The 17,603-nt window shown below is 38.7% G+C and overlaps 1 protein-coding gene across 2 annotated transcripts in view; it reads right to left on the reverse strand.

Annotated features, from left to right (window-relative positions):
* The window catches only part of slc44a5b (solute carrier family 44 member 5b), a 28,116-nt gene extending 15,397 nt beyond the window's left edge, over positions 1-12,719 (reverse strand). For both annotated transcript variants that reach the window (XM_026345653.1, XM_026345654.1), the window contains exons 1-3: positions 12,513-12,719; positions 7,199-7,327; positions 604-652 (exon numbers count right to left, since the gene is read on the reverse strand). In XM_026345653.1, coding sequence (XP_026201438.1) covers positions 604-652; positions 7,199-7,327; positions 12,513-12,549 — 215 coding nt within the window. In that variant the 5' untranslated portion in view covers positions 12,550-12,719. The remainder of the gene's footprint in view (positions 1-603; positions 653-7,198; positions 7,328-12,512) is intronic.
* Positions 12,720-17,603: the final 4,884 nt, after the last annotated feature.

The following is a 17,603-nucleotide window of genomic DNA, read 5'->3' on the forward strand; positions in this document are numbered from 1 at the left end:
CAGGTCACCTAGATTAATTTTTTTATAAAGTACTATTGGTGTCTGAGAATGCTGCTTCCTGTTTCTCATAAATGCAGTGTTAAATTTGAGAGGAATTTTCTGTTTAGTTATAATCTTATTCATTACCTAAAAACTGTGGTTTCTTTCAGTCACATTTTAGTCATTTATTTTGGTCAACAGAGCTAAGTTTTAATTTTAGCGATATGAATTTTAGAATGCTGTTCAGGACTTCCAGACTTTAATAATTTGTAACAGGTAAAAACAATTGAACATTTGAATTGAATATGCAGGTACAGACATTGGGTCAAAATGTTGCGGCCAGTAATGGGAGAAATAAAGATGAGAATGAAAACAGAAGTAAAAATAAATTCTCAGCATTTTTCCATAAGTAGTGCAGCGTTATCATGGTGTGCTTAACAGAACCATCATGTTTTTTTAAATGATTGTCGTCATTGCAAGTTTGTAATAAAATCAAATCTTCGACAAAGAATAATTATTGTCAACATTTTTGTTGACAAAATGAACAATGCATAAATGTGCTTGTCTTCTAAACCTTTATATATATGTAATGTGAAAAAAGGTGATCTTGAGTATATGTAGTACCTGTTATGAACAGGGCCTCTGAAGTTTGGGTCAAACTTGCGTGACTCACCTATAAGACAAGCAGAGAATCATGAGATTAGAGAGTCAAAAGAAACCAAAAAAAATTCAGTCACAGAGATCACATAAAGATCACAGGTCACATACTAGCAAAGTGTAAACTGCACTCTAACACTTAAACACAGAAAATGGAAATGCTATTTGTATGATGATCTTGCTGCTTTCCTGTAGATTGTAATTTAGAGCAACAAAAAAACATAGGTGACAGATGAAGAATAACGTATCTAAATCATTTTGCACAACACTTAACTACATTGACACCAATTACAAACCACAAGTTAACCTACTACTTTCATGTGGCCAGGACAAATTATGTAGGCCATTTTACAGTGCAGGTCTCCCAGCAGAACTGAGAGGAAGAGGAATGATCATAGCAACAAAAGCCTAAACAATGTAGCTAAAACAGAAATATAATAAATCATTTTAACAACCCTTAAGACAAACAGCTTATCTGGGTCACAGTGAGGATTTCCCATTTGACCCAGAAGAGTAAATACTGAACCACTGTTGCAAGCATCATCAGTCTCACAAGGGGCTAACTCCAACTTTGTGCGTTTGTAGGTGTAATGGAGAAAGTGCATTTGCATTAATCATCGACAGATTCTATGATACATTGCTGATAACTTATTAATCATCACACATGGAGCGTAATATCTCCAAGCAGCTGGGACAGACTTGGGGCAGCGTGAGTGGGCCTATCTCCCATCTGCCGATTTTCCAAAATGATCCTGTCGACAGACGTGCAAGCCAGCCTTGTTTATAAAAATGTGAGGCGTAAGTACACTGTACTATTTATGCACATGCAAATCTGGTTGGATTGTTCTAAATGAACTATAAAATTTAAGAATTTCTGTATTTCACAATGACAAAATCCTGTTAATTTTTAAACAAATCAATTTCTAGGCCAAAACCAGAAAATACTAATACTATTAAGTCTTGTCTGTACCCAATTTGGCATTTTTCTTTCTTTGCCAAGAAACACAACTGATTCAGCATAGTAAACCTTGACAGCTACTTTTCACTGTGTTAGTCTGAGTGTAAGAATGAGTGAGTTACTACAACGGGAAATTGTTTTGCTGTGGTGAGATGCCAACGCAAAGCTAATATTTCTGCATGAACACACTGAAAAAACAAAATGTAATGCAAATTTCCTTTTGTGAACACAAGCAGTCTGATAGTATTATGACTTCACTTTTTCCACACATTAACAGCCGTAAATGTTCCAGACACTTCTCGAGGGACAGGAAACCAAACAAGATGCACCTCACCATAATCCAGAACACCACAGCAAAGGCTCTGAATTTATCTAATCTAAATATTCTTTTAAAACACTCTAAGCCATGACAACTGTACTTAAGTCTGTTCCGCACCTCCAAGTGCTTTTACAATTTCTACATTTCCTGTGTGTTCTGAGCCTTGAACACACCTGCATTTCCCTGCTGCTGGTCCACTACCACAGCAGTAGGAATCTGAAGAATAGAGCTGCCAATTTCTAGGCCAGCAGTAAAATGATGTGTGGGAAAGAAACTCAAAAAGTGTCCTTAAGCTACACCATCAGCAGCGAAAATACACAGGTCCGGAAATGTACTTGTGTTTAAGTCAGTTGGGACTGTAACATTTCTGTTAATGTTCATTATTACACAGTGTATACTGTACCAAATGTTAGCTTTAAACCACCAACTGGTTTTATGACTACATATCATAGCCACTAAACTAACTCAATCATGAGGACATGTACATACACTTTAGCTTATTTGTCATCAAAGCAGTGTGAGCTGGTAATCTTTCTTTTAAAGTATTTCATATGAGAACCTCCATGTAAAATTTTCTTTTGTCCCTGCTGTTAAAAGCCTTTGCATTACAGTCATTTGTTTGTTTGTCATAGAAAGTCACACACTTGCGTTAGTGTCAAGTCTAAAAAAAGAGAGATGTTCTAGGTTAAATGTCTGAATCTCTCAGCCAAGGACACCGTGTCACTGAACCAGGTGCTCACTGCAGCATTTGCAGGGCACTGGCATGGAATAGATGATGATGCTGCTCAGTATTTCACCTTAGTAGTTTAGATCAAATGTGCAAATTATACATTGTATCATACACACTATGTGGTACAATAAAACAGCTTGTGGCAGTTATGACTGATAAGCTGCTTTTTCTATCTGCATATTAACTCACAGCAGAGCTAATTAAAGGTATGGCTGCTGGGGGTTAGCAAGATATGCATTTAGCTACTAGAACGAGCCTATTGTAAGAAGGATAAGCATATGTTAAGCACTGAAAAACTCCTTTCATGATCTCCATAGTGTGATGCAACTGAAGTAAAAACATCTAGTTTTACAGCAAGTGCCAGCTGAATCACACTGAGATCTAGGAGAGACAGTGGTGAGAGGACAGATTGTAATGCACTGAATGCCAGGGAGCAGAGCTTTTTTCAGTCAGGTCAGTGTTTCTCGATTGGCCTACTGTTGGACCTGCCAGAGCTATGTCCGGCAACAGGACCAACAGGCATCACTGTCTACCACAAAGTGGTGAAACATGAGGGCAATCAATACAAACAAAAGAACACAAAAATACAATATGATGGTGGAAGTTTAAAAACACAACATGTGATTGTGCAAGTGTGTACCCTAAAAGCTAAAACATTTTATGATATAGTGTACAGCATACTAAATTATTCTCAAGGACACTCCTCAACATAACACAGTAATACTCAGTTGACACATATGCTTATTCAGCTTAGCTAAATTTTGCTTACGCTCTTAAATTGATCTGACTAGTCCCACCAGGCTGTAACACTTTTCTCTGGTTCACAAAGCAGATTTCAGGAAAGGGTTAAAAAAAAGAGTAGTGAAAATCATCAGTGATGCTGAGCCACCAGCAGGGTCTGCATTAGATGACGGCTGTTTAGACTGCACTGCAGTCTGCCAGTGCAGGAGATGAGGCTGGTGGACTGGATGTGCGCTGCTGGCTGAAGTCAGGCTGAATGAGGGTCTGTAGTCAACAACATTTGGAAAAAGCCTGGCAGGCATGCTGCACTGGGACAGCTACAGTTGCAGTTAGCTCCACTAACTGCTAGTCTTCACTACTGACATAGTGTTGGATAATGCCACTGTCATCCTTGGGCAGAAAGATTTATGTATAATACAACAACCACAGTGGTAATCAAAGGTTGTGTATCTGTAATTCTTCAAAGGTAAAGAATTACACATCAGGATCAGACACAGGCTTTGGAAATAATCTTCATTCTCCAATACCATTTGCATTTTTAGCTAGTCTTAAGTCTTGCCTTAGCAACATAATCTATGGCTCTATTTACAGTTGTGAGGGCCTAACATAATAAACCAAGCATACAACAAGCATAAAAGTTGTGTGTTTAAAAAAACAATAACTCAGTCTGAAGTTTACCTCTCCTCTCAGCCAGACTCTCAAGTATATGCTGAAGCTGAGAATCAGCTTCAGAGTTGCCTGCGGTGACGACAGGCAATTGTAACAATCCAGTCTGGGGTGAGCTTCAGCAGAAAGCCACAGAAGCAATTCGTCACCTTGTATTTTACTTTTTGGGAGGAGACTAAATTGCACACTTATCTACTATGGCAAGGTCACACTGCTCAGGGATTATGCGCACATTGAGTCATATATATATATATTTCATGTAAAAAATATCACTGCAGATACTGTAAGATTTGTATCAAAGAATTCTAGCAACTGAAATGACACCTATAGCACATATAAAATTCCTAAATCCAACACAATACAAAAAAATACAATAATCAAATTAATTGAACAACATTACAAGCTGTTCTATATAAAACAGGTAGAAATATTACAGACCCTTTAGAGTAAAATCTTTTCCTCACTTCCTGTTTCTATTACCCCCCCCCCCCCCTTCCCAGAGTTTCTCAGCTCATCTCCGTAAATGCATCCAGTACATAGACACATCAACACGGGCAGACACAGGCAGCACTGTCCCCAGGCTCCACTGTCCAACACAGGACTCTTTCATACCATGGTCAGGCAAACAGCTCGAACACTCCAGGTGCTCTTCATGGGTTGGGTCAGAGGGGACATTTGAAAAGGACTTTTTTAGTTGTTTTCACTCTGCTGATTCATAAACATTTCCAAGGCCTGGAGAGAGTGAAGTTTTCTGTCTTAGCTATGTTGGGGTTTGAGCTACAAATAAACAGGAATGAGAAAACAGATATGTTAAAAATTCAACATTATGATGTTGCTTAGCAGGATAGGAATGGCCTCTAAATTTAAATGTTGTGTACAGTAAATACATTCATATTTGATGAACAACTGGTTTCTGCCAATCCAAAGAGTAAAGAAACATCAGTAAACATCATGACTTTGGGGATTTGTGTTTTCCTCTCGTCTGTGGGGTGCATCGCAAACCAGTAACAGCTGCTTACATGGATCATTGCAATGAAATGGCCAGTAAAGCTATGATATGATAGGAGTAGGCTGTAGAGCAAAGGTTTCACACATATACACAAACCGGGTAGAATGGGATCATGGGGAGCTGAGATGTACTGGCAAGGCCTCACGTTCTTACATAACACTAACCCTAACACCTCACACACATTAAACAAGCAGACACCAGTCTCTTAAACTCCCCAGAAAGAGAAGACAGATTTGAACTCCATCTTTGAAAGAATCAAATCAGTTAAAAAGCTCCAGATGACTAACTTGTTCAAAATATTAAAAATCTAGAAAGATAATGCACAAAGTTTCCACATTGCAACATTACTTTTCTCTTTTCTGCCTTTCTTCTTTCACCATTCTGAATCCAAAAGTACCTTTCCTACCGTGCCCTTATTTTCCCTCTAGGGAACAGTGCAAACTTTAAAGTACTTGTCTCCTTATTGAGTCATCCAGATGGCTGGTTTAGGTTTACTTAGAACAGTCCACTGGGATCTTATCTACTATTAGCAGAAGGTTGGGGACTGTTTACATGGGGTATTTGGTATAGTAGCCCACTGGTTTAACTCTAATGACTGCATAAGCAGTATTTACTGTGTATATTTAATTAGGGGAAGCAAAGACATAGTACTTGCTGACATCCACTCAGATGCTGAGAATAGTGAGAACTGGGCTGGGATATGATCCCCCCAAGTGGGGAGTTAGCATCTCAGAGTGTCAGATGTTGACAGCTAGCCTGCTGCTCTGAGCTGAGAAGTAGCAGTATTGCGGTTGGGGCTTTGTGACCTTGGTTACTACTGTGGGAGCCTCTAGACATGTCAGTAGCAGTGTTCTGTTCCAGTAAAATAAGACTTGTTACTGCTACTGTGGATGAGTGGCAGGCTAAAACTGATTTGATATGCAATACACACACCACGGTGAATAAACACACTTAGGCACAGCTCCACAACGTTATGAGTACACATGCTAGCTTAAATATCCAGTATTCCCGGCTTGTTTTTCTTAAAATAAGAAGATTCTTCTTTTACAATTCACTAATTAATTAATGCTAGTATCTTGAAGTCTATATAGACATAGAGACAAATAACTATTAAGATCTACAGGGAATTTAGAGTCAATTAAACTAACCCTTAACCTAACCTTACTGCTTGTCTTTGGACAGCGGAGGAAGCTGGAGAAAACCCATGTAGACAGGGAGAACATGCAAACTCCACTCAAAAAGGCACCCGGCCATCATTTGGATTCAAACCCAGGTGTTTCCTGCTCTAAGGCGATAGCACTAAACACTACAACACTGTGCAGGCTGCACTTTTCCAGCAATTGCAAATAATCAAACACTGTACCCAGACGTTTTTGCATGTGTTAGCAAAATAAAGATTAGTCTGTAATGGAGTTATGACTAACAATGATGCAAATTTTTTATAAAACCGAGCTTCCCTTATATATGAAAGACTAACCAGACTAAAGGTCTTCTACACATCAAGGAGCAAAGCGATTAAACCACACAGAAAGTGAATATTTCAAAGGCAAATTAAACACATTACAAATGTTCACATCGCATGCAATACAAAACTGTGATTAAATGGTCCTTGCACAAAAACGGATGTCACATCAAGCGATTATGACCTAGCTCTTTGGCTATTCTTCTCTACACATTCTCTGTAATAACTGCTTACAGTATGTGTTTTTTAAATCCTTTTATTATAAAGCGAAACAAAGTTGATCAGACTTTCTGCTATGTTGAATGTTTTTGAGTGACGATCCCAAAATCTGCATGCTAATTGGTGGAAAAGTTAAAATTGAACTTAGCCTAAAAAAACATAAATGCTGCTTTTTAGCACAGCGTAATCCACTGCAAAAATATATGCTTACACTGTTTGTTTCAACAGGGTGCATGTTTTTGTAGATATAATGCATGCACACACAAACTGCTCTGCGATTTTAATACTATCGGGATCATACCATACCATCAAACTTCTTTTTCGCAGCAGTGAAAGTGCACGAGGAGATGACACCAGACCAACATTTATGTACACCAATGGAGGGGGCACTTAAAATGATTACTGAACTTTTATAGATAAAACTATTTGTGTTCACTTTGTTTTGTGTGGTAATTTACCGGGTGCTTGATGGGCTCTGGTGGTCCAGATAGCTGTAATAGCTATCTCCTCTCTCCCTTCCCTCTTTGTCTGTCTTGCTGGTGTCTCTGTTTTCTTTCCTTCCTCACCTGGATCGTGCGTCTTCCTGTCTAGTAAGGGAACACACTTAAGCATTTAGCTCTGCAACCCTTAATTTGACACAAGCTCCCGTCGGCTGTGTGGAGTGTAAAAAGTGCAAGCTGCGGTGGTTATGTTTCATCATGAATATTAATGAACTATGTTCAATTTGAACAGCGGTGCTCTTAATTCTGCAGTTGCGGTCAGCATCATTTAAGGCTTTTCTCTGGTAGCAGTGAAACATGAAATATGGCAATACGTAAAGCCATATTAGTGTATCATGTCTATTAATCTATTATTTACAATTTTTCTTGGCAAACTGTAAGCTGTAAGCATACTTTTCTACTGTTCATTTCCGCATGATGTTGGGTCACTCGTCATTAATTTATTTCCTTTGTGTCTGTCTGTGTTCAAATGAGGGTCTCCTACCACATGTGATGCTTCTAATGATTCTAAAACACAAAATGACAATCATGCTTTAATGAAACATATTAAATTCAATTGATAAATTTATATTCAAACTGTGATTTGAACAGTAAGCCTTGTTCCACAGCACCCACCAAATCCACAAGATTTTTTATCTCTTACCTTAAATGTACCGTCTATATTTCCAATCCAATTATACTATCACATCAAAAGAAATGTAACCACAAGCACAATAAAACACAACACTATATGAAGTAAGAAAAGTTACTCACAGAACTAGCTTACAGAGTTAGTATAACTGCAGCTGCTACAGCTACAGTTATACTTAGGGTACTTAGGCAAGACCTCTTTACACTTACCCTGCCTTTGCTTTGTACCTTGTATCTCACTTGTAAGTTGCTTTGGATAAAAGTGCCTGCCAAATGACTAAATGTAAATGTATTTAGAAAAACTAAATGTAATCTAACTCTGTGTGGACCCTTATGTGAAAACACAAATGTCCAAATCAGTTGGACCAGACAGGAGACAAACTTTAGTCTGCCAGCTACATGTACAAACTCTGTGTGAACAAAACAGAGGGGTCGGTAGGATACTTTTTTGCTTCCTGCACTCTTTCCTTAGACTCCACTGCTCACCTAAACCAAGTGAGGTGTTTTCAAAAGGTGGGAACACACCTGACACAGACAATCTCCTGTTATATGCTGCATGTGTGAAAGCGCAGCAACTCTGGACAATGCCCAAACCTGATTTTCCTGATATTGTTTGGACTTCAGGAGAGACAGGGAAAGCAGCTTAAGCAAACCTGTAAGAAGCAATCTAACGCTCACCTGTGAGACAGAGCATGTTAACAACATGAGAACAGTCTCTTTGTTCTTACAATAATAATGAATTTGTTTAAATAAAGCAAGTTACATATTTTAGCATATGTGAACTATAGAACTAAGGTCATTTCCAATTTCATTTGAGACGCAAAACTTGTGTTTCTACTATAGCTGCAAGCTTCATTAATCACTGTCACTGACACTTAGCCATTTACTGATAACTAACACTGACTATTTGCTAAATTGGAAATTCAAAATCTTCTATTACTCTTGTTCATATATAAAAAACAATTTCACAGACTCAAACAAACACATAACCATCCAGTTATTGCCTCTATGCAGAAAAATCTCTATTTTCTATTTCACTGCCTTACTATATCAATACTGTGAATAATATAATTCAAACTTCCAGGCAATGACACAGTGATATCTTGAGAAATGACATGAAATTAGTAGTAAAAATATAACCTTGTTCAAAATAATTATAAGAAATACTACAAATAAACTTTGTAGGTGAACTATGGAGTGAGGATCAGTCTTCATTTACAACAATATATTGTAACAATAGTGTATTTGCAGAGGACAGTAACACCTGAAAAGCCTATAACAACATTAAAACTTGGGAACAAACTGTGCCATCAAAGGCACAACTGCAATTTCACAGGAAGAGGCTGTGAATGACTGATTCTAACTGTGGCTCTCAGCTTTTGGTCAAAACTGCACTGACTCAGTATAAAAATGCAGCATTTAGGGAAGCCGACCATGCGAGAAATTTGTTAATTAACAGTGTGCCCAACTCAACAGTTTCTGTGTTGAATGGAACTCATATCTAAATTGTTACTTACAAACCTGTCACAGAATGATTATGAGCTATTTTTCTACTTTTCAGACTGGCTGAACCTTATATAATAATCTATCCTCAACTGTAAATGTGAATCTGAGATGTAAAGCAAATGAGGGACTGTTAAATGTGAATGGCAGAATGGCTTCCAGTTTGCTAACAGATGGATGATTTATGGTTTTTCACAACTTTATAATTGGGCTAGGTGATAACTCATTCAACTTTCAGTGGATTTGCATGATGTAAATCATCACCTCAGTATAATCTTTATCATTACCAATCTATCATCATCCAGTCTTATCTGCCTCTGGTAGTTAGTGGTTTCCCCAAATTTCTCAGAAGCGACAAAACATGCCTTGTGGGTACTGTTCATAAACAGATTTTGTCTCTGTTTCTTCCCGTGCGACAAATGGTTGTCACTGCAATGTGGTCAATGTAGAAAAAAAGGTTTATCTTTAATTCTAAAAAAATTAGATCACAATTAACTAAGAGAAAAGGTACCTTATTGGACAAGATATGTCTAACTAGTTGAAGTGGAAAGACATAGTACACAAGACAGACATATCCATATAAACCATTAGAAATATGAGGAATTAAGTTCTAAAGACAGAAAGAAATTCCATTTACAATAACAGCACTTAGGATGGTGACTTTCTTTACTATGCACTCCACATTTAGACCGCATTTCAACAAATGTAGCATGTGAAGCATTGGGTGACAGCATAATTTGCTTCTAGGGGATGCTGCTACAGAATTTGTCTTGTTCTTTTACAGCTAAAGTAAGACCAAAATACTCTGAACTGGTCTTTTGCCAAGTTAGCACATAGAAGGAAAGCACCAGGGAGCCAATAACATAAAGCAGCTGACCTAGACACAAGGAAGCACCATAACTAACTCCATCCTATGCTCTGCTACCTTAGTCAATGGATGCTGTTGGAGAAAACTTCCATTAATATTCCTTAATTTAACTGTCTCACAGTATATGTACATTATACTTCTGTATTCATTCATGCATTTAATAATGATACACAGCCACTACATTATGTTTCACTCTGCCCTTACACGCTTAAAACACTTTACTGTAAGCACATATCTGTAGCATCAGGTTTATCATACCCATGGTGAAGTACCAGCTTCAAATTGTAAAGGGAAGTGATGGGGGTTGAAGGCCCCAGTGGTGAGCTGCATGTCTGCAGAGAGTAGTGAGACTCAACTACAGCTGACAGGTTGCATTCATGATTGGCAGAGGGCAAGTCATGAGGTCTTAGGGACACACAGGGTCAGCATGTGCTGAAACAGGAAGACACAATAACTTTCCAAAGAAAGAGCTGTTAGGAGCAGACCTGACAATTTCTGTGTCACTCAGTTACAGTAAAGCTAATGTATTCCATATCTGAAAATAGGTTAAGGAAAAGGCCTCCATAACAGTAATTTAGGCTGTACTTTTAAAGCTTATATGATGCAATATAGTGCAATACTATTAACGGTATGGAAGGCTCTGCTGAACCAGAGAAGATCAGCATGAATATGTAGATTATAGTGGGCTCTACTTGCATCTCATGAAACAGAAACACTTCTTTGATAGCACTTTGCTTTGATGTTTTTCTCCTTGACATAGATTTTTTGCTTGCCTTGTTTCTCACTTGTAAGTCGCTTTGGATAAAAGCGTCTGCCAAGTGACTAAATGTAAATGTTGTTGAACTGATAGGATGATTAATTTGGACTGCATTAGCCTTTTGCTAAATATTAAGTATATGATTAATGTAGAATTGATTTAAGTTAGTCCTTGACTACACCTACAAATAAAAAAAAAAATTAATAAAATCTTGATTTATTGTGAACATCTTGATTTAGATTTTTTTTTTGTTTTATTAGATGATCCATGATTTATCCTGTCAGTGTGTTGTATTAGTCTAATAATAACCGATAACAAGAATAAAATTGTGAAATAAGCTCTGCAAGCTCTGACTTTTAATTTATTTTTCTAAGAGCTTACAGTATTTTACAATTTCAAAAATCACCACTGAGCAGGACTCTTTGTTTCAGAAGAAATGCAATGCTGTCTATGTGGCATCTGGCGGTGATTAAGGATTTGCTTTGATAAACAACATGATTACTAATGAACACAAAATCTCCTTTACAGCAAAAATGCAACTTGGGAGAAAACAGATTAGGTACAGATGCAGATACAGATGATATTAAAACTGGTAACAGATAACATTATTATTAACCTATTTGCCCTTAATACCTTGATTTTACATATATAATATTATATATTGTTATCACTGTAGCCTAGTAGAGAAGGATTTAACAGCTAAGTTGACTGAAGAGGGATTTCCTTTAACCTCAATGGTGGCTGCAAGCATCATTCAGACTAAAGACATTTAATGGTAGAGTTTGTCGATCGATAAAGGGTTTAATGGCAACCTTGATAGAATTGAACTAGTTAGCTAATCAATTAGCCAACTGACTCCACAGACGAATGTCAATTATCGTTAGTTAAGTTAACAGCTAAATATCTTCTGATTGATTGGAAGAAGACAGGACAAAGCAAAGTAACTTAGCGTTAATGGCATCTTGAGTTTTTTTCAGAGATTTTTTTAGATAAATAAAATAAATAAGCACATATTGAATCATCTGGCGAGTTAACGTTGTTGTACTTTCAGGATGTGTCGGTGTTTAGCTGCGTTAGCTACGACAGAGGGGGACAAAGGGAGGAGGAGGAGGAGGAGAGTGACCAGAGCACGGACTGTTGGCATCCTCCTGTGATCAGGTAAACAACAGGGATAAATTACCGTGTCCCTGGAGTTACACTAACCGACCATAACGTTGTAATAACGAGGAAAACGAGGGCAGAGCGAACAAAGCACCGGAGAAAAAGACGTTGGGCTGCTTGTTTGAACGTTAACCCCCGTTTACAAACGTTGCTCTGCCGTTACTGCGATTTAATGTCAACCGTTAAATAACCTCAGTGAGTTAGCCAAGGCCGGCGTCAGCTAGCTAAGGTCTGTAAATCACAGAAGGGGGTCCGAGGGAGTCCGGCTCCAGGGCACTCCGGTATCTGTCGCTGTCACAGCGAGAGAGGGGGAAAAATATCTTGACGTTCTGCAACAAAGACAACCGACTCACCATAGTAAGAGGAGGGGCTGTCCGTCTTTCTAGCCATGGCACTTCGTAGGACAGACACAGCACCGTAGTCTTGGTTTTGGAGTCCGCATATGAGAGTCGAGGTGCACCTCAGTGATTTTAATGCCTTTCAGCGGTCCCGTCGACAAATAAACACATGAACCCCGGGAGGTCCTGGCTCTTGGTCTGAGGATGCTTCGGCCACGCAGCTGAGCGTCAGTCGTGTTTACAGCGCGACGTCATTAATTATTCCTTAAAGGGGCCGCTGAGCACGGGGCTGCTGCTGGGTGCTGGGTGCTCAGTGCTGGGTGCTGGGTGCTCAGTGCTGGGTGCTGGGTGCTGGGTGCTGGGTGCTCAGTGCTGGGTGCTGGGTGCTCAGTGCTGGGTGCTCAGTGCTGGGTGCTCAGTGCTGGGTGCTGGGTGCTCAGTGCTGGGTGCTGGGTGCTCAGTGCTGGGTGCTCAGTGCTGGGTGCTGGGTGCTCAGTGCTGGGTGCTCAGTGCTGGGTGCTCAGTGCTGGGTGCTGGGTGCTGGGTGCTGGGTGCTCAGTGCTGGGTGCTCAGTGCTGGGTGCTGGGTGCCCTGCGCTCCTTTGTTAGGTCATTTAAAGCGCAGACCACTCTTTTGTGCAGATTCTCAGCTGACCTGAACATATGTAGGATTTCAATTCAATCGGCCATACTGGAGGACGGAGAGACCGAAGCACTGACTTAACCTACTGCGAGGGTCATTTCCACTTCGCCTTATGGCTGATTAATAATAAAGCTGATGCAGTTTATCTTATTTCGATGATAGAGAGATCTGTGTCAACATTAAGGCGTCCGATGGAGAAACACTGACCCCAGGCGGGCCTCCGGTAACATTGCAGACCTTTCTTTATGTCTGCGACCCCCTTCAATTTGAACAAAGGCATTCCTGTCTGCTCCATTTCTTTGTATGCTGCCTGCTGGCTGCATCTGTAACCTCCATGAGGCAGGCATCAGGCTTAAATGAAAGTGAAATCAGCCATTGAGGTTAAAAACGGAGGTATTCTTTAAAAACAACTTAATAATTGTCCTGTACTCCTCTTATTATTTCTTCCATTTACTGCTGCAGATAAGACCTATGCTCAGTTTGAACTTGGTGAGGTTATGCTTGAATCACCTTCAAGACATAATAAAAGAAGTCCAGCATGTCCTAAATGGTCCTGGGAAGGATTGCAATTATATACAAATAAATACAAGTGAAAAAAAAAATCATACATAGAGTGCATTATCTCTTTAATGACATTATCTAAAGCCAATTTTTTATACATTCAATGTAAAACTGGATTAGGAATGGCAAAGATAATTTGAATTAAAGGCTGACATCTAAAAAGTAATGTCTCTCTTAGTGCGCTGTAGATTAAAGTAGTAAGAGCTTAGGTTGCCAAAAGCCGGTCATTAAAAAGGGATTGACTCCATGAGACAGATCATAGATTGATGTGTTAGGATCACTGCCAGTAGCACCCTGACTTTAAATGGAGGATATGAATCACATTACTGCTATGTGCAATACAGTAAATGTATAACAATTTATCTTGGTGACACTGGTCTGAAAACAAAGAACATGGAGATCCTAAGTGCAGGGCTGGAATCCACAGGTATGTTTAATACAAGAATAGACTATGTTATACAATAAAAGAGAAATGAACACTGCAGTAACATAGTAAACATATTACACATAGGAATTCAAAGCATTGTCTCTCAGTACTGTATATTTTAGCAGATTTGTCATCTATTGAACTTATGCTTTATGAAGCTTGAGCAAATGGTTTTTGATGCTATAAATAGGTTGCTAACACCTCCATATAGACCCTATAGCTTATTTATTAAATTAAAAGAAAAAAGATTGATAGAGCTGTTGCCTTGGTATCTGTGTATTTATTTTCCCTTTTTAATGGACTAAGATAAACTAAACTATACTTATTTCAAATTACATATTATGAGGTCAAGTAAACTATATGTTCATTTCCAGTGAGAAGTGGCTGAACATGGACAATGACAGACATAAATGAATAGTGTCCCCCTCTAAGAATTACTGTATTTTCCACAGTTGCCAGCCCATTTGCTTGTCATTCTATGAAAATGATGGATGCCAACAGCTTGCAAATTACATAATCAGAAGGGTACACAACAGATGCAGTCACATTTTGTGCTGGTTTGGTTTGCAGCATTTTTAAACTTTCTGAAACAATAGGTGATAAATCTATCTAAATCTATGGTGATCTCCTTCTGCAGTTTGAGTCAAAAGGAGACACTCTCAAAACAATCACCCCTTTCTTTTTCAATCTGTGGTTACAATTGCTGCAGCTGCAATCAACCCTGCTGACTCCTAAAATTGAAATCCCCCAAGTCCCTCCATAAAGGAAATGAGTCAGTAGCCCTATACAGTCAACAGAGATACAGGGTGCACTAGCTGATTGGAAATCTTTATATCTCTGTTTTCAGACAATTGGATAAACACAACAGTTGTGTGAAACTGGGTAACAGGAAATTGCATCTGTGATTGGTAGCCATGTCAGTGGATGAGTCAATGATCTGTCTGTAAGCAGAGACAATTTGCAAAAAGGATGAAGATGTTTTATCTCATGGGCCTGAAAATGCAGGACATAAAGCTTGAAGCTGAATTCAGTTGCTCTCTCTTTTAAACCCGTGACAAGGGCTTAGGGTAGGTGCACAGCATTTCCCTGCACTGGAGAATACAATTACATTTCACCTCACCACCACCTGCACCTTTGTGTTCTGCAGGTGTATTAGAAATTTATATTGGTTTTACAGTTAGATTTAGTTTGCCACTAGGCTTATATTGCCCCTTTGATAGTCCATATTCAGGTGGAACCTGTAAACCATATAATGTCTACAGTCCTCTGTCATAAAAAGATAATTAGCTACCAAACACATGAGTATAAGAAGAATATAATTGCCTAGTCGCTGTTGTTCAGGTGATTCTGTCATACAAACAAGACCATTCTAATGAAAGCAAGATCATGTTTTCTTCATTAAAGATGCAACATACAACACATTTACTATTACCTTAGGAAGTTCCAACATGTACACCTTTAGAATTACATCAAAGTCAAACACAAGCTGGACAACTGTAAATAACTGCATTTTACCATCACTAGTTTTGGAGGTTGGGAAGGTGTTTTCAGTTTCTTGACTTTTAGTCTTAGCTTAGTGTTTTGAATGACACCCCAAAGGCATCTACTTTTCAAGTTAGGGACCATATAATGAGTAAAATCGAACTGCTTTCGGCACAGCAAACAGGTGCAAACGGAGCAAATTATTTCACACTTGTATTGTGTTTGAGTCAGCACGCACAGACAACCGTCTGGCGCCTCACCGGATAGGAGGTTGGAGTTAATTAAAAAAGGTTTTGTTCCACAGACATTTGCCTTGCTCTTGTCAGTGTGTGCTCCCTGGAGCTGTTTTTTGAGATGCATTGGAAACTAATCAAAACACACAGCCTGCCAGCTGTGTGTTTTGCCTAATCCTCTGAATTCACAATGACGAAGTGTGTTATGAAGCACTGCTGCTTAGTGATACAAATAATTTGGTGATTAGGATTATTCTACTAATGGCCATATGGTGTGAAAGGAAACCGTGAAGAAGCAGAAATATGTGGAAAGTCCTATATAAAAAAGTGTGAATTTTACATACTGCCTGTCTTTGAGAAGTAAGTGTCTTAGTTACAGTAAATGAAGACATGCAACTCTAACAATGATCTAGAGTGCAGTGATTCTTTAGATAAGTCATTTTCATCCCTGTGTCAGATATTCTACTGGTGCAAGCTGACTCTTACTGTAACAAGAGCTTGAATCAAGTATATTGTTGTCTCCATTTTAGCAACCTCATACCAGTGTTCATTTATACTACTTTTCAAACCTATTGATTGCTGTCAAACCAACAAATGTTGTGGGGTTTCAAATACAGTAGGCTCTATTTTCTATTTTAGAGTTGTTATCCTCACAAACTTGGATCAGTAAATAACTGTTTTGACTGTTGCAATGGTTTAATTAAGGCTTACAGTAAACATGACACACCTATTATAGCCTACATACTGTAAGACCCCTAAATTTCACAACAATTACACTTAATCTTACTAATGTTAGGATGTGTGGGCTATGCTCTGAAATGTGATCGTGTTCCATTTAGTCTGGTCTAGTCCAAATCCAAACAGGTCGTCCCTGAAAGACTGAGGAGTGTGTCCAGCACAACATCTTCATAATGAGGCATCAAGAGGTGGTTGGGAGAATCCATCATGGAAGAGCAGGTCTTGGATGGACAGAGTAAAGGAGAGATGTGATCAGTAGCTTCTGACACGACTGGTTCTGGATGAAAGCAGTTGTCCAGAGGATACAGGGCAGAAAAAAAGCTGAAATGACTCAATCTACCCAGTGGAGGTCAGCTGTTGTCCTTAACAAGAACTTGCACTGCATCCATGCGCTATATCATGTTTATTGTCTCCTGACCCCTCAGTTGGCAAACACGATTTAATGATTATGGAGGATAATGTAAAAAGGAATACTGGTAAATCTGGGCCCTAAATGTAAAAGTGTTTCTTCCAACGTGGCTTTTCAGTAGGCTATCCTCATTTTTCTTACAGCGTCTGATTTTTTATTTTTTTTTTTTGAGATAAATTACTAATCGATGCCCACAAAGCCAACAGATACATTTCAGTTTGTGAAGTGACACTTGCTGAGGAATGACTAGAACATGAAAGGCAGAACATATTAGAAAATGAACACAATAAAGCCAGCTCAGAGGGTGTCTATAAAAAGACCGACTTCCCATTTCTCTGCTCTTGACTAGATTACAGCTTCCAGCAAATCTGTCTCCCACGAGGAGCTTTCGCTGCTCAGGTTTCTGTGACAAATGAGAAAAAGAATTTCCTGTACTTAAATAGGGTGTTCTAAAATCTACTTGAATGACAAAACGATGATGCACTGTATCACAAACATCCATCAGTATATTCTTTAATGTATTATTTAATATGTAATCCAATGAAGAACTACAATAATCTTAAACAGGGTGCAATAAAAGTACCAAACAAACAAGGACACCTCCATATCTTTGT

Source organism: Anabas testudineus, chromosome 4, assembly GCF_900324465.2.
Source record: "Anabas testudineus chromosome 4, fAnaTes1.2, whole genome shotgun sequence".
NCBI classification, from domain to species: domain Eukaryota; kingdom Metazoa; phylum Chordata; class Actinopteri; order Anabantiformes; family Anabantidae; genus Anabas; species Anabas testudineus.